At 39.4% G+C, this 25,000-nt stretch overlaps 1 protein-coding gene across 1 annotated transcript in view; it reads right to left on the bottom strand.

Annotated features, from left to right (window-relative positions):
• The window catches only part of LOC115215771 (WD repeat-containing protein 35-like), a 125,449-nt gene that overhangs the window by 9,953 nt on the left and 90,496 nt on the right, over positions 1-25,000 (bottom strand). Inside the window, exons 30-32 of the mRNA XM_029785071.2 lie at positions 24,774-24,903; positions 19,166-19,234; positions 10,839-11,029 (exon numbers count right to left, since the gene is read on the bottom strand). Coding sequence (XP_029640931.1) covers positions 10,864-11,029; positions 19,166-19,234; positions 24,774-24,903 — 365 coding nt within the window. The 3' untranslated portion in view covers positions 10,839-10,863. The remainder of the gene's footprint in view (positions 1-10,838; positions 11,030-19,165; positions 19,235-24,773; positions 24,904-25,000) is intronic.

Here is a 25,000-nt window from a genome sequence, read left to right as displayed (position 1 = left end):
GTCAAGTGGAAGGAAAGGACAAGCACAAAGACACTGGGTCTATAGCAGTAGTTCTCAACAATTTTTCACCAATGGACCCCTTAGATTTCTACTTTACTCAGATGGGCCCCCATAGCCATTTGGTGCTTAAAAAATCATATTACATTTTTATAATTAAATATTATTAGAAATTTTATTTTTAAAAAATTGTTAAAATACATTGTAGAAGTATAACCAATCTATTGCAGATAAATTTTAACAACAAAATCTTGTACGGATCCCTAAGGGCCATATGGATTCTGGTTGAGGACCACTGGCCCATAGTAAAAGATAATTGCCCAAGTTGCTGTGCAGTGGGACTGAACCTGAAACCAAGTGATTGCAAAGTGAACTTCTTAACCACACAGCCATGCCTGTGTGCTTACAAGCCTCATTTTCTCTGAACATTTGTGAATTTTCATCTATAACAATTATTTCTTCTTCATCACACAATGAAGGTGTGGCATGATAGGTCGACACTATTAAGGGATGAGGTGCTTGTTTGTCTGTTTCTGAAATAGGACCTAAAGATATTCATTTTACTATCCCCAAACTTTTGGCTAGTGTGCTCTGGAAACTGGGGTTTGTTGTATTTATTGTTTTTATTTTGCTGTGGTTCTTTATCAGTATTTGTGTGTGTGTGTGTGTGTGTGTGTGTGAGAGAGAGAGAGAGAGAGAGAGAGAGAGAATCACATTTTGAAGGGTTTCAAACAGTCTTGAAAATATGCATACGTGTATGTCCCCATGTGTATGTGTATTCGTGTGTGTATGAGTATGTATATGCATGTGTGTTGTATCTCTGAACATGTGTATGTGTGTGTGTGTGTACCAAGTACTTGTGTGTGTGTGTTTTTGTGCATGTTTATGTCTCTGTGTATATGTTTGTGTGTATGATGTGCACGTATGAGTGTGTCCATGTGTCAGTGTCTATGTATATATGCAAGTGTATGTCCCTGTATGCACATGTGTGTATATGTATATATATATATAGCATGTGTGGTGTGTGAGTAAGTTCATGTGTATATGCATGTGTCTGGTATATATCTATGTCCCTGTGTGCATGTGTGTATGTGTATGTATGTACCCATGCATGCATGTTTGTCTGTATGTGTATGTATATACATTCATACACGCACGCACACATGCGTGCTGTAAATATTTTTTCCCTGCCACTAATTTCCTGAGATTTTTTCCCCTAGATTCCATGTGACACAGTGTAATCAGCCCAATTGCAGGAAACTGATAGCACCCTACCAACCTCCCTTCGTATTATCACCATCTGCCTGTTTCTTATTCATGTTACCAAGTTACCGTGCCATCGGTCAAACCAGTACAATGGGGTCTCTGTGGTTTCACTATCAACGTAACCAATCATTCCATTGTCAGGAAAAAATGCTATGTTAAACAGAGAATGTTAATTAATATATTAAGAAGTTAATTTAGTTGACATAAAATTAATCAGATTTAGGGCGGGGAATTTAAACATACAAAAAATTGGGGAGCAAAAAATGCAATTTTATTTAATTTTTTTCCTCTTTTTCTTTCATCTTTTTTTAAAAAAAAACAATTGAGTACTTTAGCACCACCGCAACCAACACAACAATACCAAAACCACCACCACCCACCACCACCACTACTACTACCAGCACCACTATCACAATCACCATCACCACAAACAACAACACCAGCACTGTCACTATTACACCACCAACACCACTGGCAGCAACATCATCACTTCCACCACCACCACCACCACCACCACCACCACCACACCACCACCACCACCACCACCACCACCACCACACCACCACCACCGCCATCCCTACAACAACCAGCAACACCACTTCACTGCACTCTCAAAAAAATTTTTAAAACTAAAACCTGGAGGGTAAAAAAGTCTTTTGTAATTTTTTTCATTTTCTTTTGTTTTAATTTTTATTTAAAACAACTGTCCATCACCACCACCATCACCACACCACCCCACCATCACCCCACCATCACCCCCACCACCGCCACCACCAACAACAAGAACATTATTCAACTCCACTTGTAAAACAAACAAACAAAAAAAAAACTGGTTTTTAAAGAAAAACGTTTTGTATAAGAGAAGAGGTCGTTTGTGAGACGAGAAACCTGATCGTTGGTATTGTTGCACTTTGATTGTACTCGAGGTTATAATGCTTGGCAGATGCAAATGAATCTAAAACAAAATCTCAAGATTCACATGAAAGTACCACTGTTCAAATTGGATGTGCTCAGCGCTTGGAATAATTGAGTCAAAAGAGGCAAATGAAAAAAGATGGAAAAGACTACAAGAGAAAAACATCAAAAAAAAATTCCTTCAGTCCAAAAGATGAGACAGAAAAACAAAAGGAAGAAAATGTATTGTAAATGAGAATATAATTTCTGTAACATTCTAAAAGAATGTTCTCAGAACAAGAAGAGAAAGTTTTATAGATATATGTAAATATATATATAAAATTTTTACAGGCGCAGAAGAGGCTGTGTGGTAAATAGCTTGCTTACCAACCACATGATTCTGGGTTCAGTCCCACTGTGTGGCACCTTGGGCAAATGTCTTCTACTATATAGCCTCAGGCCAACCAAAGCCTCGTGAGTGGATTTGGTAGACAGAAACTGAAAGAAGCTCATCGTGTATATATATCATCATCATCATCATCATCATCATCATAGTTTAACGTCCGTTTTCCATGCTAGTATGGGTTGGATGGTTTGACCGGGGACTGAGAAGCCAGGAAGCTGTGCCAGGCTCCAGTCTGATCTGGCAGTGTTTCTACAGCTGGATGCCCTTCCTAACGTCAACCACTCCGTGAGTATAGTGGGTGCTTTTTATGTGTCACCGGCACAGGGGCCAGAGGAGGCTGGCAAAGCGGTCGCCCTATGAACCAAGGTTAGCACAGCAGGCCGTCCTGCGAGCCATGAACTCACTCTATTTGTCGGGTCTTTGAAGTTACAGCATATCTCCAGAGGTCTCGGTGTTTCGTCATAGCCTCTGCGATCTCACTTTACTTGCTGGGTCTTCTCAATCACAGCATATCTCCAAAGGTGTCAGTCTCTTGTCATTGCCTTTGTGAGGCCCAACATATGAAGGTCATGTTTGACCACCTCATCCCATGTTTTCCTGGGTCTACCTCTACCCTGGATTCCTTCCACTGATTGGGAGTGGCACTTCTTCACACATCTCTCCTCATCCATCCGTAGTACATGACCATACCAACGCAAACGTCTCTCCTGCATGCCGCATCCGATGATTCTTATGTCCAACATTTCTCTCAGGGCACTTACACTCTGTTGTGCATAGACACTGACATTACACATCCAGCAGATCATGCTAGCTTCATTTCTTTTGAGCCTACGCATGTCCTCCGCAGTCACGGCCCATGTTTCACTGCCGTGAAGCATGGCAGTTCACAAACATGCATCATACAATCTACCTTTCACTTTGAGCGAGAGACCCTTTGTCGCCAGTAGGGGAAGAAGCTTTCTAAACTTTGCCCAGGCTATTCTTATTCTAGTGGTAACACTCTCTGACCATCCACCCCCACTCCTAACTTGGTCACCTAGGTAGTATGTAAATATGTATATATGTATGTATGTATGTATATGTGTTTGCGCGAATGTATATGCGTGTGTGTGTGTGTATGTTTGTGTGTCTGCACTTGTCCCCCACCATCACTTGACAACCAATGCCGGTGTGTTTACGTCTCTGTAACTTAGCAGTTTGGCAAAAGAGACCAATAGAATAAGTACTAGGCTGACAAAGAAAAAGTCCTGGTGTCGATTTGCTTGACTAAATGCAGTGCTCCAGCATGGCCACAGTCAAATGACTGAAACAAAAGAATAAATGAAAAGGATATATATATACATATATACACACACACACACCACACACACACACATATATATATAAATAGATAGGTTTAAGAGACAGAATCACCCTCAAGCAACTCAATCATCATTGAATGACATCCACAATATGTACATATAGGACTAAATATTAAAATTATCAAAATTAATACCTTCAATTCTTATTACAATTTATATATTTTGCATTATCTAGACTATACGCGTTTCATGACAACGTATTCCTCGATATTGCTGAAATAGAAGGTCTTGAAATACAATTCCATATTAAAACGATTATATTGCCAATCTTCAGGTCTATTTTGCTATTTACATCCTATATTAAGGCATGACAAACTAAAATTATATAACTAGAAATTGTTGGAATAATTTTACTTTAGTAAATAATGAACAGAAATGTGGAATAAAAGTAGGAAAAAGAAGTGTTAGTAAAAAGAAATATTAACTTATCTGTATGGTAATTTGCTCTACTTTTTAGGGGAGATAATTCTTATTAACATTTAAAAGTTCTTAAAAGGTATTTTCTATTATTTGTAATAAGAATAAATCAGGAGAAAGCCAGAAGTGAGTGTATGATGGGAATAGTCTTTTTTTTCTGGTTAATTTAATTTATTTTTATGTTAATTTTTATAAACAATAAATTTCTAGGTCGGTAACTAGGTAAACTAAATTACTCAATATGTAATTTTAAAATATTTAAAAATATTTTGAAAGTAAAAGTCAGTAAAATTAGTAAACATCAGTAAAAATCTAATTTTTTTCATTATTCTTATGATTATAATACAGTTAATATCTATTGATTATACTATTGTTCTTGAAATTGACGTTATTCTTAAACTTGAGTTTCTAAATTAAGATTAAAAGTTTAGAATAATACCATCTAATATTATACTATAGATTTTTATTAAGAAACTAAAATATCTGAAATTAGAAGTTAATTAAATATTATCTTACATTTATATATAAATAAGTAGATATAGTCTAGTTATACTAAATAATAAAATATGATTATACATTATATCTAATTATCATGATTAAATTTTATTTGATTTAAAATTAGGGTTTTATTTATTTTCTAAAAGAATCAAATGTTATCTCATCTTATTAAGTAAGCAATTCAGTTTATGTTTACATTTAATTTTTCATTCATCCTGATTGTTGATCAGTCTTATTTTAGCTTTTAAGAATTGTAGGCATTAATTTTGATAATTTTAATATTTAGCCCTATAGTGCAGGAGTGGCTGTGTGGTAAGTAGCTTGCTAACCAACCACATGGTTCTGGGTTCAATCCCACTGCGTGGCATCTTGGGCAAGTGTCTTCTGCTATAGCCCCGGGCCGACCAATGCCTTGTGAGTGGATTTGGTAGATGGAAACTGAAAGAAGCCTGTCGTATATATGTATATATATATATATATATATATATATATATATATATATATATATATATATATATATGTATGTGTTGTGTGTCTGTGTTTGTCCCCCTAGCATTGCTTGACAACCGATGCTGGTGTGTTTATGTCCCCGTCACTTAGCGGTTCGGCAAAAGAGACCGATAGAATAAGTACTGGGCTTACAAAGAATAAGTCCTGGGGTCGATTTGCTCGACTAAAGGCGGTGCTCCAGCATGGCCGCAGTCAAATGACTGAAACAAGTAAAAGAGTAAGAGTATGTACATATTGTGGATAATGTCATTCAATGATGATTGAGTTGCTTGAGGGTCATTCTTCGCTTAAACCTATCTATTTATATGTATATAATACAGTGAGTAATTCATTTTAGTACCACTAAATTGAACGTCTCTCCCCTGTGGACTCGGAAATAACTTCCCTAATATTAATATTAATTATTTTATATATATATATATATATATATTACTCGTGCTGGTGCCACGTAAAAAGCACCCACTACACTCACAGAGTGGTTGGCGTTAGGAAGGACATCCAGCCATAGAAACTCTGCTAGATCAGATTGGAGCCTGGTGCAGCCTCCTGCCTTTCCAGCCCTCAGTCAAATCATCCAACCCATGCCAGCATGGAAAGCGGACATTAAATGATGATGATGATGATGATATATATATATATATACTCTACCACTGGTATTGAGTACTCTTTTTTCCACCTTGTTTCACATTTATGTGTTTACTCCGGTATATATATATATATATTATATATATATATATATATATATATATATATATATATATATATACATACATACATACATACATACGTGGTTGACAGGGCTATTAGACAAAAGAGACAGGCTTGGAAGGACTGGAAGAACGGTGGTAGCAGGGAATTGTATCAGACAGCCAAAAGGGAAGCTAGGAGACAGGTTTATTTAGCCAGAGGGGAAGCGGATAAGAAAAAATTTGCCAATGTTCTGAGCCGTGAGGATGAAAGACTTGAGGTATTTCGTGTTGCAAGACAGTGTGTGAGAGAGAATCGTGATGTGGTAGGAGAGAAGTGTGTTCGCATGGATGATGGTTCACTTGCGCTATGAAAGGTTGCTGAATAAAGAAAATGAATGGGATAAAGAGAGTCTGCCGAATGTTGACCCAACAGAGGGACCAGCTATCCGAGTTGATAGTTCCGTGGTAGCTAAGGCAATTAGAAGCATGAAGACAGGGAAAGCCCCAGGCCCATCAGGAATTACTGCAGAGATGCTCAAAATATCTGGCAGTGTCGGCTATAACCTAGTCACCCGTATAGTCAACCAGGTGATACACGAAGGAGTCATACCCAATGACTGGTGTAGCAGCATACAAGTCAACTGCTACAAAGGTAAAGGTGATGCCCTGGATACAAATAATTACAGAGGTATCAAGCTGTTGGATCAGGTAATGAAGGTTACGGAGAGGGTCATAGCCCAACTAATTAGAGAGAGAGTTAGTTTAGATGAGATGCAGTTTGGGTTTGTCCCAGGGAAAAGCACCACTGATGCTATATTCCTGGTAAGGCAGCTGCAGGAGAAATACCTAGCCAAAGATAAGCCCCTGTACCTGGCTTTCGTTGACATGGAGAAAGCCTTTGATAGGGTCCCCCGATCCCTCATCTGGTGGTCAATGAGGAAACTAGGGATAGATGAATGGCTGGTGAGGGCTGTGCAAGCCATGTACAGAGATGCCGTAAGTAAGGTTAGAGTTGGCAGCATGTACACAGAAGAATTCAAGGTAGAGGTTGGGGTCCACCAGGGTTCAGTACTCAGCCCCCTCCTATTTATCATAGTCCTCCAGGCAATTGTGGAGGAATTCAAGACAGGTTGCCCCTGGGAGCTCCTCTATGCTGACGACCTCGCTCTAATCGCTGAGTCACTATCAGAACTGGAGGAGAAGTTCCAGGTGTGGAAGGAGGGTTTAGAATCGAGGGGCCTTAGAGTCAACCTAGCTAAAACCAAAGTACTAATAAGTAGAAAGTTAGAAAATCCACAAATATCCTCAGGAAGATGGCCCTGCTCGATCTGTAGAAAAGGTGTAGGTAGAAACTCTATAAGATGTACCCAGTGTAAGCTATGGACACATAAGAGGTGCAGCAATGTCAAAGGTAGGCTAACTGGGAAGATAGTTTTTGTATGTGGCAGATGCTCTGGAGCATTGACCTCCGAAAATCTGCAGAAAACAACTTCCGTCACTTTCCGGGGGGAAAAACTAGAAGTAGTTGATAGCTTCCGCTATCTAGGTGACCAAGTCAGTAGTGGGGGCGGGTGCGCTGAAAGTGTAACTGCTAGAATAAGAATAGCCTGGGCAAAGTTTAGGGAGCTCTTACCTCTGCTGGTGACTAAAGGCCTCTCGCTCAGAGTAAAAGGCAGACTGTATGATGCATGTGTACGAACAGCTATGCTACATGGCAGTGAAACATGGGCCGTGACTGCTGAGGACATGCGTAAGCTTGTGAGGAACGAAGCCAGTATGCTCCGATGGATGTGTAATGTCAGTGTACTTACTCGACAGAGCGTTAGTACCTTGAGAGAAATGTTGTACCTAAGAAGCATCAGTTGTTGTGTGCAAGAGAGACGATTGCGCTGGTATGGTCATGTGGCGAGAATGGATGAAGATAGGTGTGTGAGAAAGTGCCAATCCCTAGCAGTTGAGGGAACCCGTGGAAGAGGTAGACCCAGGAAAACCTGGGACGAAGTGGTGAAGCACGACCTTCGGACGTTAGGTCTCACCATGGAAATGACTAGAGACCGAGACCTATGGAAGTATGCTGTGCGTGAGAAGACCCGGCAAGACTAGTGAAGCCATAATCCGTGGCCCCTACCTGGGACGTAGTCAGTCCACCTGTGCATACCTTCCTTCTTGTGACACTTGTGAAGACCTGTTGAGGCAAGTGAGAATCGAATCGAATCAAATCAAATCAAATCGAACCAAATCAAAATAGATGAACATCAATGGAATTTGTATCCTTGTGGTACCAGTGCCGGTGGCACATAAGAAAACCATCTGAACGTGATTGTAGCCAGTACCGCAACGACTGGCCTCCGTGCTGAGGGCACATAACAAACACCATCCGAGCGTGGCCGTCCGCCAGCCCCGTCTGGCACCTGTGTCGGTGACACATAAGAAAACACCATCCGAGCGTGGCCGTCTGCCAGCCTCGTCTGGCACCTGTGTCGGTGGCACATAAAATCACCCACTACACTCTCGGAGTGGTTGGCGTTAGGAAGGGCATCCAGCTGTAGAAACACTGCCAGATCTGACTGGCCTGGTGCAGCCTTCGGGCTTGCCAGACCCCAGTTGAACCGTCCAACCCATGCTAGCATGGAAAGCGGACGTTAAACGATGATGATGATGATACATACATACATATACATACATATATATATAGTTATACATGTACACATATATACATATACACACACACACACATAAGAAGTTTGCTTACCAACCATATGGTTCCAGGTTCAGTCTCACTACGTGGCACCTTGGGCAAGTGTCTTCTACTATAACTTCGAGCAAACCAATGCCTTGTGAGTGAATTTGGTAGACAGAAACTGAAAGTAGCTCATAGTATGTGGGTGTATGTGTGTGTGTGTTTATTCCCCAACCATTGCTTGACAAAAGTCCTGGGGGTCAATTTTTTCAACTAAAGGAAGTGTTCCAGCATGGCTGCAATCAAATGACTGAAACAAATAAAAGAATATCTATCTCTATATATATATATATATAAATTAGAAAAAACCACCTTTTATCAATTCAAAATGAAAAATTAAATTAAACCAGCTAGAAAATTACATATAAAAGAAATATTAAATAAAAAATATACCAATGATTAAGAATGTGCAAAATAAAATATAAATAAAATGTATATTTGTTATTCATTCCAGCCATGAGGCTGCGGCCATGCTGCAGAACCATCATGGTTTTGCTGATTTCCTCAGGCGGAGGGTTTTACATCAGCACTCCTGAAGGTGCCATTGTCCCATTTGGTGTTTGGGGGAATTTGATTTCACTGGCCTCATCAGTACCTCATGCTGTGCCATTGGTTCATCCAGTATTTTGTAGAGGAGGATGTCTAGTTCCACATTATGCAAATTTCTTAATTTTTGTGGCAGGATATTGAAGAGCTGTGGTCCTTTGAACCCAAGTTATTGCAGTACCTGGTTCTGAATGGAGTGGCTGGTACCCTTGGTACAATACAATGGTGTTCAGTTCTAGCATTTGTATAACATTCAATGCCAAAATTGGGTACTGGCCCTTCTAGAGTGCCATACAAAGATTATTACATATCTGTTGTGCCTTCACTTCAGGGAGTAAAGTCGCAGTTTCTCAGCCTCTCCTTGTAGCTCCTGCACTGCACTGTTTCGATCTTTTTAGTGTAGTGGCATTGGATTGCTTCAAGCTCCGCTGTTAGTTTGGCACTATGTGGCTGAGAGCAATAGTCCAGGCAGCCGAGAACAAAAGTCCTCCACAGGGTCAACGTAACTTCTTGGTCTCTTGTTTTGAAGGACCTTAGTATCCATCATGCTAGTTGTCTGCACCTTGCTGCCATCCTGGTAATGCCCATCCATCCATCTGTACATACATACATACATATATATAAATAGAAACGCTTCTTTCAGTTTCTGTCAACCAAATCCTCTCACAGGGCTTTGGTCATCCTGGAGCTATAGTGGAAGGCACCTGCCTAAGGTTTCACACAACAGAACTGAACCCAGAATCGTGATGGGGAACCAAACTCCGTACCACCCAGCCACACAAGTACAAACACACACACACACACTTATACTTAGGCATCTGGTACATAGGATAGAGATGTGTAAAGAGGTGAATATGTAGAGAATGAAAATATGAAATGGAAAAAAAGAGTCTTCAGAGACAAATGAAGAAATAAAAATAAGACTTGTATTTGGTGTGAGCAATTTAATAACAATAATAATAAACCATGAAATAAATATATTTTGTCTTGTATTCTATCTCTTTGTTTGGGAGCAGAGGAGTTGAATGAAGGCCTTCACTTCTCTGCTGCTATCTGGTATTATGGTAAGAGAGTGATCAACTGAGATACTTAGGCACATGTCTATATACACACATGCACATACACACATACATCTGTAAGTGTATGTATATATGTAGGTATGTGTACATGTTTATATACACACATATACATGCTTACACAAACCCCCAAACACATATATGTATATGCATACACACATGCATACATACATACATGTATTTATATATATATATATATATATATATATATATATACACACACACACACATGTATATATATATATATACATACATACACATATACATGCATACATTCACACACACATATATACATACACATGTATATATACAAACATATATATATACATATATATATTACATACACACGCACACACACACACACATGTGTATGTACGTATATATATATGAATATATACATATATATATATATACACACACACATATATTTATACATATATATAGTGTGTTTTTAATTATTTTGTTAGAATGGTGAGTGGCACAGAGGACATGTTTGGCGTTGCACTATTTCTGATTCATATGCACGGTGTTTGCAGCTGTTGCACATCCAGTAGTGGTAATCCATAATCGTTCGTCCGCTCACAATGCATGGCGGGTACTTGATGTCACAGCTGGGACACACAGACGTCCTGCAAGAGAAAGAAATTCCATGAGGAAAGACAGTGCAGAAACATCATAGTTAAACCAAGTGTTAGAAAGTTTTCCCTGAAGAACCAAAACCAGAAATTTGATGAAAGTAAGCAGCTGGATTAATTTGACCCAAGTACACAGCTGGTACTTATTTCATCGACTCTGTTCCTTTGTGTTTATGCCTGGTTTTTCTCTCCATGTTAGTATGGGTAAGAGTAGGAGATGACAAACATATTACATCATTGCCCTGTTCATAGAATTATTCTTTAACTTATTGACTTTCACCATATAAATTTTTTAAATATAATTAAAAAGTATAATTAATTTTAAAAATCCTTGATTTATAAACAATAATTTCCTCATTATTTTTTGTGTCTTTACCACTTTCTAATAAGAAATATTTAAAGAAATTTAAGGAAAATACCTATGATGAAATTGATAAAGAATAAAGATTCAATGATACTAGATTGATAGTTCATGTGAAATACGTGTTTGTCAGAATACCAGTTCATACGACATTTATATACATAAGGTGATGAGATAACAGAACTGTTAGCACACCAGGCAAAACGCTTAACCCTTTCGTTACCAAGCCAGCTGCAACCAGCTCTGGCTCTGCAGTACAAATGTCTTGTTTTCATAAGTTTTGAATTAAAATCTTCCACCAAACCTTAGTCACAATTAATATTCCTAACACTGGCTGAATTAAGTTATTTTACTAAATTCTTTTGTTATATTTAAAATTGATTGAAAGAGACACAGAGCATCTCAAAATAAATACAGTAATGAAAGGGTTAACAGTATTTCGTCTTCTTTATGTTCTGAGTTCAAATTCTGCCGAGGTCAATTTTATCATTCATCCTTTTGAGGGTTGATAAAATAAGTACCAGTCAAGCACTGGGGTCGATGTAATTGACTTGCCCACCTCCTCTGAACTTACTATGCCAAAATTTGAAATGAATATCACATTGAAATTTGGTGAGTTTTAAGTTTAAATTTCACACTCTTCCAGATTCAATTTGTGAATAATTCAACATCCTTAATGCTCAAAATCATTTCAGGTGTTTATTGACCCCTAGTAGACAAGACCCCACAAAGGTCAATATTAAAGTCTTTGTCACCACCTGTATTAAAGCAACACATTATCGAGGCATTGTTTTATAGTTGAACCCCCTTCCTGTCTCTTATTGTTTTTTCAAATAAAGATCACTTATCTTCGATGCATTTGAAGGCAACAACTGAATGGATGATTGTTTTACATAAGTGACAATGATAGCACTTCTCTTAGCAAGCAACTTTAACAGAGAGCAAATGTAAATAAACACACACCCACGTGTGTGTGTTTTTTTCTCTCTTTCTCACTTGTATATGTATGTATGTATGTATACGTATATGTATATATATATATGTATGTATACGTATATGTATATATATATATGTATATATATTATATATGGTTGCAGAACAAACAAATATAAGGTCATCCACGTAACATTTCGTATCTCAAACATTTAATCACATAATGCTTTTTCTTTCACATAGAATATAGATGCATAAAATCACAGAAGATGAAACACAAGTCATCAGTACAAGCATATAAGAAAAATATAAGAAAAATGTGTGAATACAGTCCATCACGGTTAAAAATTAATAATTAATACTTTAGCGACTAAAAAAATATATATTTTTTAACATTACAACATCTAGAATAATAAATACATAAAAATATAAAGAAATATATAAATATATAGATATATAAAATGATATAAAAATACATATATATAGGAAACATATAAATAAATAATATATAAGGTAAGATAAATGTTCATCGTTTAGAAATTTTTTCGATTAAAAATTACTTTTCAAGATAAGGGAAACCTATTGTTAAAAGCCAGTGTCCAAGCAAAAAAGAAGAAACCATATATATATGTATATATATATTGTTAAAGTTAATCCAAACATGAAAACACAAAGAGAAAACACAACAACGCAAGGACATGGAACAAGTATAGCGTTATTGGATGATCAGGAAAGGAAAGAAAGAAGGAGGATTTAACATTTCGAGCGGAGCTCTTTGTCAGAAACATAGGAAAAGGAAAGATCCAAGGAAGGGAAGACGGACGGAAAAAAATCGCCAATGAAACACACACGGTCACATTTTGAATGTATATATCATCATCATCATCATCATCGTTTAACGTCCGCTTTCCATGCTAGCATGGGTTGGACGATTTTGACTGAGGCTTGTGAACCAGATGGCTGCACCAGGCTCCAATCTTGATCTGGCAGAGCTTCTACAGCTGGATGCCCTTCCTAACACCAACCACTCCGTGAGTGTAGTGGGTGCTTTTTACGTGCCACCGGCACGGGGGCCAGTCAGGAGGTAATGGCAACGACCTCGCTTGAATCCTTTTACACATACCCCCAGCACAGGTGCCAGTAAGGCGACGCTGGTAACGATCTCGCTCAAATGGTGCCCTTTTACGTGCCAATGGCACGAAAGCCAGTTGGCTGCTCTGGCAACGAACATGCTCGGATGGTGCTCTTGGCACCCTACTAGCACGGGCACAAGTGCCAGTAAGGTGACGCAAATAACGATCACGCTCGAATGGTGCCCTTTAAGTGCCACTGGCATGGAAGCCGATTAGCCGCTCTGTCAATGATTACGCACGTATGGTGCTCTTTGCACCCTGCTAGCAGGGACGCCAGTCATCGAATTTGATTTTGATTTTGCTTTTGATTGATTTGATTTCACTTGCCTCAACAGGTCTTCGCAAGCAGAGTTTTAGTGACCAAAGAAGGAAAAGGTACGCATAAGTGGGCTGGTTACGCCTCTGGCATAGGCCATGAGATTATGGTTTCATTTGGCTTGCCGGGTCTTCTCACGCACGGCATATTTCCAAAGGTCTCGGTCACTATTTCATTTCCTTGGTGAGGCTTAAAGTTCGAAGGTTGTGCTTCACCACTTCATTCCAGGTCTACCTCTCCCACAGGTTCCTCAACCGCTAGGGTGTGGCACTTTTTCACACAGCTGTCCTCATCCATTCTTGCCACATGACCATACCAGCGCAAACGTCTCTCTTGCACACCACATCTAATGCTTCTTAGGTCCAACTTTTCTCTCAAGGTACTTACACTCTGCCGAGTACGAGTACTGACATTACACATCCATCGGAGCATACTGGCTTCATTCCTTGCGAGCTTACGCATGTCCTCAGCAGTCACAGCCCATGTTTCACTGCCATGTAGCATGGCTGTTTGTACACAGGCATCATACAGTCTACCTTTTACTCTGGGCGAGAGGCCCTTTGTCGCCAGCAGAGGTAAGAGCTCTCTGAACTTTGCCCAAGCTATTCTTATTCTAGCAGCTACACTTTCAGTGCACCCACCCCCGCTACTGACTTGGTTCCCTAGGTAACGGAAGCTATCAACTACTTCTAGTTTTTCTCCCTGGAATGTGGCGGAAGTTGGTCTCAGAGCATTTTCAGTGTTTATTGCTCCTGAGCATCTGCCACATACAAAAACTTTCTTCCCAGTTAGCCTTCCTTTGATATTACTGCACTGCTTATGTGTCCATAGCTTACACTGGGTACATCTTATAGAATTTCTACCTACGCTTCTACTACAGATTGAACAGGGCCATCTACCTGAAGGGATTTGTGGTTTGCCTGCCTTCCTACATAGGACTTTGGTTTTAGCTAGGTTGATTCTAAGGCACTTCGATTCTAATCCTTGTTTCCACACTTGAAACTTCACCTCTAGTTCTGATAGTGACTCAGCAATTAGAGCAAGGTCATTAGCATAGAGGAGCTCCCAGGGGCATCCTGTCTTGAATTCCTCCATTATTGCCTGGAGGACTATGATAAATAGGAGGGGGCTGAGGATTGAACCTTGGTGGACCCCTACGTCTACCTTGAATTCTTCACTGTACTCGTTGCCAACCCTCACCTTACTTACAGCGTCCCTGTACATGGCTTGCACAGCTCTCACTAACCATTCATCTATCCCTAGTTTCCTCATTGACCACCAGATAAGGGATCAGGGGACCCTGTCGAAGGCTTTCTCCATGTCAACAAAAGCCAGGTACAGGGGCTTATCTTTGGCTAGGTATTTCTCCTGCAGCTGTCTCACCAGGAATATGGCATCAGTGGTGCTTTTCCCTGGCATGAAACCAAACTGCATCCCATCCAAGCTGACTCTCTCCCAAATCAGTTGGGCTATGACCCTTTCTCTGTAACCTTCATTACCTGATCCAACAGCTTGATACCTCTGTAATTATTTGTATCTAAAGCGTCACTTTTACCTTTGTAGCAGTTGACTAGTATGCTGCTACACCAGTCATTGGGTATGACTCCTTCGTGTATCACCTGGTTAACTATACGGGTGACTAGGCTATAGCTGACACTGCCAGATATTTTGAGCATCTCTCCAGTAATTCTTGATGGGCCTGGGGCTTTCCCTGTCTTCATGCTTCTAATTGCCTTAACTACGAAGGAACTATCAACTTGGATAGCTGGTCCCTCTGTTGGGTCGACATTCGACAGACTCTCTTTATCCCATTCATTTTCCTTATTCAGCAACCTTTCATAGTGGTGTCTCCAAACCTTTCTCTTTGCATCCTCATTCAGCGCAAATGAACCATCATCCATGCGAACACATTTCTCTCCTACCACATCACTATATATATATACATACACACATGCACACAATGGAAGTTTTTCAGTTTCTGTTCCCCAAATCAACTCACAAGGCTATAGAAGACCATAGGTGCAGCGTAATAGGACTGAACCCAAAGCCACATGATTGGGAAGTGAACTTCCGTAACCTTAACCGCACACCCATGAAGGGTAGAAAAGGTAAAGATGAGCCAACCCCAGCAAGATTTGAACTCAGAACATGAAGGAATATAACAAGAACTGCTCAGACTTTTGTTTGGTGGTGGTAGTGGGGGGTGGGGGTGGGGTGTTATTGCAGCCGAACCTGTTGTTGTTGCTGCTTCGTATCTCTGGTTGTGGAAATCCAGTTGAGAAAAGTATGGAAGCCCACAAGTGAATACCTTGCAGCAAGTAATGAATAAGGAAATGCATGATGTCATCCGTTGTGTCAGATAATTTCCAGTTGCATCATTCCAGTGTGGTGGCCATTCTGTCTTTATTGTAGAACAGGTATGGCTGCTTCGTTAAGAAGCTTACTTCCCAAATGTGTGGCCTCAGGTTCAATCCCATTGTGTGGCACCTCGAGGCAAGTATCTTCCGATAAAGCTCCAGGCCAAACAAAACCTTGTGAGTGGATTTGGCAGATGGAAACTGAAAGAAGCCTGTTGTCCTGTGTGTGTGTGTGTGTGTGTGCTTGCGCCTTTTCTTGACCTCATGTGATGGTCATAAACCAGCATCATTGTCATATAAGCAGCGTTGTTTGTCTCTTGCCAGTCTTCCACAAAAAACATGTCTGGCCATGGGAGAAGCATCACCTTGCTTGGAAACAGGTGAGGGTTGGCAACAGGAAGAGCATCCAGCTGTAGGAAATCTTTCTCAACTAATTCCCCCTGGCCCACACAAGCATGGCAAGGTAGATGTTAAACGATGATGATAGTGATGATACTTTTGATGATGATGATGATGATGTGAGCTGGAAGATACATTAGCACACTGGGCGAAATGTTTACCAGTATTTCGTCTGTCTTTATGTTCTGAGTTCAAATTCTGCCGAGGTCAACTTTGCCTTTCATCCTTTCGGGGTCGATAAATTAAGTACCAGTTATGCACTGGGGGTCGATGTAATCGACTTAATCCGTTTGTCTGTCCTTGTTTGTCCCCTCTGTGTTTAGCCCCTTGTGGGCAGTAAAGAAATAGATGATGATTATGATGATGATAATGACAACTATGCTGGCATCAGTTGTAATTTTGATGATGATAGTGATGAGAGTGATGATGATGATGATGGTGGTGGTGGTGGTGGTGGTGATAAATCCTGCAGTAAAGAGTTACAGGGTGGCCACACTAAAAGATTTAGGACTTAGACCATAATTGCCCTCACCCCTGTCAGACTATTTCGAAACCAGGGTGGTGCAGGGACAGGATTATCTGAGAGGTAATTTGCCAGTGAGGCTGCTTAGGGTTGAATGAGTACATAGGTACATAAGCCCTACTGGGTCAGGTTATCGCTGTAAATCATGATAATATCAGTAAAACAACACTTTAAAATTCATTAGAGCTATTAGTGCTTTTAGAAAGCTGTCAGAGACTGTAAACATCAACCTACCATTACTCTGGCAGCATCAGCACCATCACTGCCACCACCACCATCACGACTGCAACCATCTTCATCACCATTGCTGCCACCGCCCCTCATCACCTTCACCCTCATTCTCACCACCACTACCATCGTCATCATATATTTGCTATCATAACCGCACTATCATCATCATCATCAATCATCATCATCATCATCGGCAACATCACTAACCGCCCTGCATTCATCACCCTTCTCCCACCACCACCATCATTCTGATCAATCTTATCACCATCAACACCATCGCCACAAGTATCCATAACATTAACCACCACCACATCTACCCCACCCCCCCCCGTGTTTTTAACACTCATTTTTCCCTACCAGCGGGCCTAGGTTAACTGGGTGTCTAAAATAAAATACAGCAGTCCACCCTTCTTGTCTTTGTTCTGCCAGATCCACCCAGATCCAATCACACCATTTCCTCTTAAAGAGACACTATCACTTACTTGACAACAAATATGTTACATTTTTATTTTTTTTTAAATTAAAAAAAGATTTCTCTGGAGCTCATTTCTGAGTGATTTGCTGTGGATAACATTTGAAACAATGCCAGTTGTAGATATCATCATCATCATCATCAACACCACCATCATCATCATCATCATTTAACGTCTGTTTTCCATGCTGGCATGGGTTGGATGGTTTGACTGAGATCTGGGGAGCCAGCAGCTGCACCAGGCTCCAATCTGATCTGGCAATGTTTCTACAGCTGGATACCCTTCCTAACGCCAACTACTCTGAGAGTGTAGTGGGGTGCACAGGAGCCAGTAAGGCGGTTCTAGCATCGATCACGTTGGGATAGTGCATTTTACATGCCACTGGCATGAGAGCCAGCCAGGGGGTACTGGATTCGGCCACGTTTGGATGGTGATTTTTATGTGTCACTGGCACAGCAGCCAGTTGGGCGTCCTGGCATCAACCACGTTCGGATAGTGCTTTTTATGTGCCACCAGCAAGGGAGCCAGCCAGGGGGTACTAGCATCCTCCATGTTCGGATGGTGCTTTTTACGTGCCACCAGCACAGGAGCCAGTCAATGTATATATGTATGTGTGTATATGTATGTGTGTATATATATATATATATATATATATATATATGTAGAACGTTGGAATGAGTGCTCAACACTGCATTGAATAAATAATTTTTTTATTTGTGAAATTTGGCTACCATTGGTTTCATGTTAAGAAGAGTAGGAGAATATCCAAGTACCTTAACAATCTTTCAAGCCGATCACAGGAGAAAGGTGTTTGCCCCCATTTTTGAAAACAGGTGAACACCTTTCGCCCTGTGACTGGCTTCAAAAAGTGTAAAGGTACTTGGATCCTACTCTTCTTAACATGAAACCAATGGTAGCCTTAATTCACAAATAAAGAAATTATATATATATATATATATATATATATATATATTATATATATATATATATATAATGTATGTCCTCTCCCCTGTAACTTCAGAGGATAAAATCACAATCTCTCCACGAATCCAAGAAGCTATTTATATTTATCATTGATTTAAAGAGCAGTGTTTTGATTTGTTACAAATTATTAGGTTGGACTTATGTATGCCTGTATTGATTGCAAACAAGACTTAAATCATCATCATCCTCATCACGAAAACCACCACTAACAGCAATACTACCACTGCCACCATCATCTCCATTGTTTTAACATCCATTCTTCCATGCTTGCCTGGACCAGATGACAGTACATTAGGGCAGGGTTTTTTTCTACAGCCAGGTACCCCTTTCTTACACCAATCTTCTGTTTCCAAACAAGGTAATAGAAATACTTCAATGCCTGAGGCCACAGACTTAGAAATAGCAACAACAAATACTTACCAATCGGGCATGGTAGATGAACAGCTCGGACACTCAACCTGATTGTATTTGGAATCCTTTGGAGTGTGTCTGAAAATAAAAAGCAAAAAAAAAAAACCCCTTTAAAACAAAAGATTTCAATAATTCAATAAATTCTTTTAAAAATCCTCAAACAAAAATGTTTCTTGCAGCCGGTGTTCCTCCAAACTCTCCTGTTCCATTTCAACTACTTGTTCAATGTTTCTCTGCTGGTGGCACGTAAAAGGACACCATTCTAGCGTGATTGTTACCAGCGTCACCTTACTGGCACCTGTGCCAGTGACATGTGTAAAAAGATTCAAGCGAGGTCCTTGCCAGTACTGCCTGACTGGCCTCTGTGCCCGTGGCTCGCAAAAAGCACCCACTACCCTCTCAGAGTGGTTGGCATTAGGAAGGAAATCCAGCTGTAGAAACTCTGCCAAATCAAGATTGGAGCCTGGTGCAACCATCTGGTTCGCCAGCCCTCAGTCAAAATCGTCCAACTCATGCTAGCATGGGAAACGGACGTTAAACGATGATGATGATGATGACGATTGTCATTCTAACTAATTGGAACTACAAAAGAAAAATGGCATTGATAATGGAAGCGGACAACATTAAATCATGTCAGCCCCTTGAAACTTATTGTCTTGAGTCTTAGGACTCATAGAGATTTCCATAGAAGGGACCACGATCACAACAATCCTCTTGAATGGGATGTCAGTCCACTGCAAGATTACTCGTTAATATAGAAATGACAATTTGCCATCAGATAAAGCAAATAAATGGCGAAATTTCTTTTATCATGGAAGAAGCCTCAAACCTGAACATTAAGATCACCCTAAGATCATTTATTTGAAATATGAAAGTGATAAGGAAGGTGATCCTGATTCTATGGTCTTAAATCTACTTGAGGTGTCTGATTAGGAAGCTGCAACAATTGGTAAACATCTGTTGAACTGTTGTCTCATCAGTCATAACTTTAATGGTACTTGAAACAAAAACCTTGTGGTCTTTGGTTGGTATCAAGCCCTGTCTTACACTAATCCCTCCTTGTCATCGTCATCCTCATATAACATCCATATTCTATGCTGGAATGGGTTTCATGGTTTGATAGGGTCCGACTAACTAGAGGGCTGCACACGCTCCAAAGTCTCCTTTGGCATTAATTAAGTCACAAAGTAACTTACAAGACAAGACCTCCACAAAGGAATATTGCCCTGATGTTGTAATTTGGCACTGTCTTTAACCCTTTTTAATATCAATCCATCTGGACTGCCCCCAGTTCTATGATAGAAACTTCCTGTTTTAAAGGAATCTGAATTAAAGCCCTCTATCAAAATTGCATGTTAATTGCATGTTCCAAACACCAGCTTGAGAGCAACAAAGCTGTTTTATTAAATTCTGTTATTTTCCATATTAATTGAAACAATAACAGAAATGTTAACAAAAGGATTAAGCAACCTTTGTTCAAAGGCATTCCAGCCATGATCATCAAGTCATTTTAAAAATTTAATGACAGTAATTCTCAAACTACATCATCCAATAATGATAAAGTGTAATTTATCTTTCATGATACAAATCCACCTGAGATTATCCCTGGTTCTTCTATGATACAAATTCCCAGTTGAAAAGTGATCTAAGTTAAAAACCTTCCACCAAGATTTCATACTAATTTATTAGGTCTCAAGCACTGGCTTAAAAACAACAAAGTTATTTTACTAAATTTTTCATTATTTTCAAAGTCAATTGAGAGAAAGGTAGTATGATTCAACAGAAATATGCCACCAAAAGGGTTTTTCACTAATTACAAGTTGCAATAAGCAATTTGGTGAGAAAGAAGTTTATGGAAAAATGAGAGACAGGATTCAGTCAAATAAACTTGATGGTGATGGTGATGATGACAACATCACCATTGTTGCCTCCGCTGCCGCCACTACCATCACCACCACCATCACCATCACTACCACCCCTCCTGTGAATTCTCATCAATCATTTGTCAGCATTTATGCCTGTTAAACTCCACACACAGAGACTTCTTGAGTTCAGTGGAAGCCTGGTTTTAAAAGTCACATCATGGCTACACTACCACTGAGCAGTAAATGGCGCCAAGACAAGAATTGCTTCAGATTCCTGAACCTAAATTATCCTTGACCTATTGTGATGTTTATTCTTCAAAGACCACAATTAGTATGTAGGTAATTACTTTCTAAATTTGTAAAATAAATCATTGCTATTATTTTTATTTGCTTGCTTTATAATTACATTTCATGTTAATTAATGAGTGCAAGTTGCACTGTGCAACCATGCAATACTTTGTTATATTATTAAATAAAACTGGTGTTACCAGCCATGGCAGATACCAGGAAATATGGCATGTATGTAATAATTATAATTTAAATTTCTTCAAATTTCTTGGTGCGTATACAAAATAAATACTAATTTTTAAAAGAAAAATATTTATTACCTTAAAATGAAATTAAATAAAACAAAACAATGACATCTTTTCTCTTTTATCTTTTACTTGTTTCAGTCATTAGACTGCGGCCATGCTGGGGCATTGTCTTGAAGAATTTTAGTTTAGTTGAACGAATTGACGCCAGTATTTATTTTGAAGTCTGGTACTTTTTCTATTGGTCTCTTTTGTTGAACTGCTTTGAAATAATTATGATAGTCAAGATTGCCGTTCTACATTTAACCCTTTTGATACCGACCTACCTGAGACTGTCCTAGGTTCTGTGATACAAACTTTCTGATTTAACCTTTTAGCATTTACACTATTCTGTAAAATGTCAGACTTATTTACTCACATTGTTTTGAATTGATCAAGCTTTATCAAATGGCTTTGAGGATGTCATCGTTGTCATCACCGTCATCATTAAACATCTGTTTTCCATGCTGGCATGAGTTAGTAAGCTGCACCAGGCTTCAACTGTCTATTTTAGCAGGGTTTCTACAGCTGGATGCACTTCCTAATGCCAACAACTTTACAGAGTGAACTGGGTGATTTTTACGTGGCACCAGCACCAGTGCTTTATATGTGGCACCAGCACAGATGCTTTTTATATGGCACCAGAATGTGTGCCATTTATGTGACACCAGTTTGGGTGTTTTTTACATGACTATATATTTTTAGAACGACATTGTAGGATAGGTGCAAGAGGCTGGACCTAGTTGGTATGAACATAAAACGGAAAATATTTTGATCAGATATGTCTGGTAAAGGGTTAAAGTGATCTAAATTAGAATCTTCCATCAGAATTTCATATTAATTTATGTTCCAAACATCAGCTTAACAATGACAAAGTTATTTTACTAAATTCGTCATTATCTTTAAAATTAATTGAAACAAAGGCAGTGTATTTCAACAATAATATGGTTAAGCAAAGCAATTTTCATAGGTACTCCAGCCATGACCATCTAATCATTTTATTATTTAATCACAGTAATTCCCACACTACATCATCCAATGATGTTAGAGTGTGATTTCACCCTTTTCGTATCTATGTACCTGAGATTGGTTCTTTGATACAAAATTCCTGTTTTTGAAGTGATCTAAATTAAAAACTTCCATCAAGATTTCATGTTAATTTATGATCCAAACACCAGCTTAATAGTAGGCATGGATAGACACTGGCTTGGTTGTGTGGTTAAGAGGTTTGCTTCCTAACTACATGGCCTCAGGTTCAGTCCTACTGCACAGCACCTAGGCTGACCAAAACCCTCTAAGTGGATTTGGTACACAGAAACTGGAAGAAGTCCATCGTCTGTGTGTGTGTGCGTGTGTGTGTGTGTGTGTGTCCGTGTCCTTGTGTGTGTATGTGTGTGTGTCCTTGTTCAGACATCATGTGACAGTTGGAAATGAGCATTACTGTCGGTGGAGGCGCAATGGCCCAGTGGTTAGGGCAGCAGACTCGTGGTCGGAGGATCGCGGTTTCGATTCCCAGACCAGGCGTTGTGTGTGTTTATTGAGCAAAAACACCTAAAGCTCGACGAGGCTCCGGCAGGGGGTGGTGGTGACCCCTGTTGTACTCTTTCACTCCAACTTTCTCTCACTCTTTCTTCCTGTATCTTGTCCACAACTTCCTACGCAACTGCTGAGCCTGGATGCGCATTGATCCATCTGTCGATGCTCTCGGTGTCGGGGGTTGACCTGCTTTCTCTTCTGCGGGTCTTACGAATAGCAAAGGACCACGTTTCGGACTTCTCCCATCTTGCAAGCTCTGGGACGAAGACTATTTGCTCAACAGCAACAGCATCACCGTCAAACAAATGACATTATTTATTTCCAATTTTCCATGAAAAGACAACACATCTGGACACAGAATATATTAGCTTGCTTGGCAACAGGTGATGGTCAGCAACAGGAAGAGCAACCAGTTGTAGAAAATCTGCTTTACCAAATTCCATTTGACCCGTGCGATCAAGGAAAAGTAGACATTAAATGAGGATGATGATGATGATGATGATTAAAAGGCAGAGTGTCTCAACATAAATATGGTCATAAAAATGTTAAATATTTGAGCTGTCTGTGGAGAGTTTTTATAACACTTGCTAGCAGCTTGTTATGACATGTATAACACCTCAATGCAATGCTCCATGGTGGTGTCACTGCACAGTACTTGAAAGCATCTGTGCAAGCTGAACAATATGCAAAATATTTGAAATCAAGACTGCACCACCATACATCTCATATTTCAACCATTTGTTTTAACCAATTAATTAGTAAATTACAGTGCTTCAAATATTAACTGCATTGCACTTATGTTCTAGATATTTCACTTCAATAAATCTCTTGTATACAGACACGTACAGCTCTGTGTGTGTGTGCGTGTGCATGTGTGTGTGTGTGTGTGCGCGTGCATGTGTGTGGGGTTCTTAGAATTTTTTCAAGACTGGATGCAGCCTCCTGCCACTTCATAATTTCAGAAAGTCAAAACTCTATGTAATTGACTTCCATTTAAACTGTATATCTGAGACATTAATTATCATCATCACCATCATCACCATCACAAATCTCAAAATCCCTGTAATGCAGTGGTTCTCAACCATTTCTTATCTATGGACCCCATGACCCTTTTTATAACTATTTTATTGTGGTGGACCCTGCTCCAGAGAAAGAAACCTGGCTGTTTCTTGCAATAAATACATCTAAATCAAAATTTTTCACGGACCCTTAAAATGTTACTGTAGATCCCCAATTTACTATTTTGCGAGCATGGACCTCCTAAAATCTTACATGGACCCTGGTTGAAAACCCCTATTGTAATGAGTAATGGGCACTTCTGATAAAAAAAGATGAAACAATTTTTTAATTACAACTCAACTTAATTTGATATCAACACTCTAAACATAAGAGCTGGTAGTCACTCTATTCCCGCAAACTATGGATTTCTAAGTATAGTAAGAAACAACTCTTTCGCTAGTATAACAGCAATGTATTTAAGGAAGATTGTTGCCACTTACTGCTACCATACTTTCAGACAACTGACACTCTTGTGTCATAAAGAATTAAGCGTGACATTCATTCTTTTCATATCAATTTCCTATATTACAGGTACAAGAACAAAATGAAATATGAAAAATACTAATTGATTTTAAAGTTCCCAACCTGGAAAATATTTCAAATGCCATCTCTTCATATTGTTTTCTTTGGGCTGGATCCAAGGTTTCCAAAGATTCGAGTTTTATAAAAGCTTTTGAACAAGTACCAAATGCACAGTTTGCATATGCTGCCAATGCTGTGAAGATTTACAGAAAGGTAGGCAAGGAGATAGAGTGATAGGGAGACAAGGTGAGACAGACAGATATATACACAGACATAAATAAATGAAAATA

This window comes from Octopus sinensis, linkage group LG9 (assembly GCF_006345805.1).
Source record: "Octopus sinensis linkage group LG9, ASM634580v1, whole genome shotgun sequence".
Taxonomy (NCBI): Eukaryota; Metazoa; Mollusca; class Cephalopoda; order Octopoda; family Octopodidae; genus Octopus; species Octopus sinensis.
This window is presented reverse-complemented; position numbering and strand designations above follow the sequence as displayed.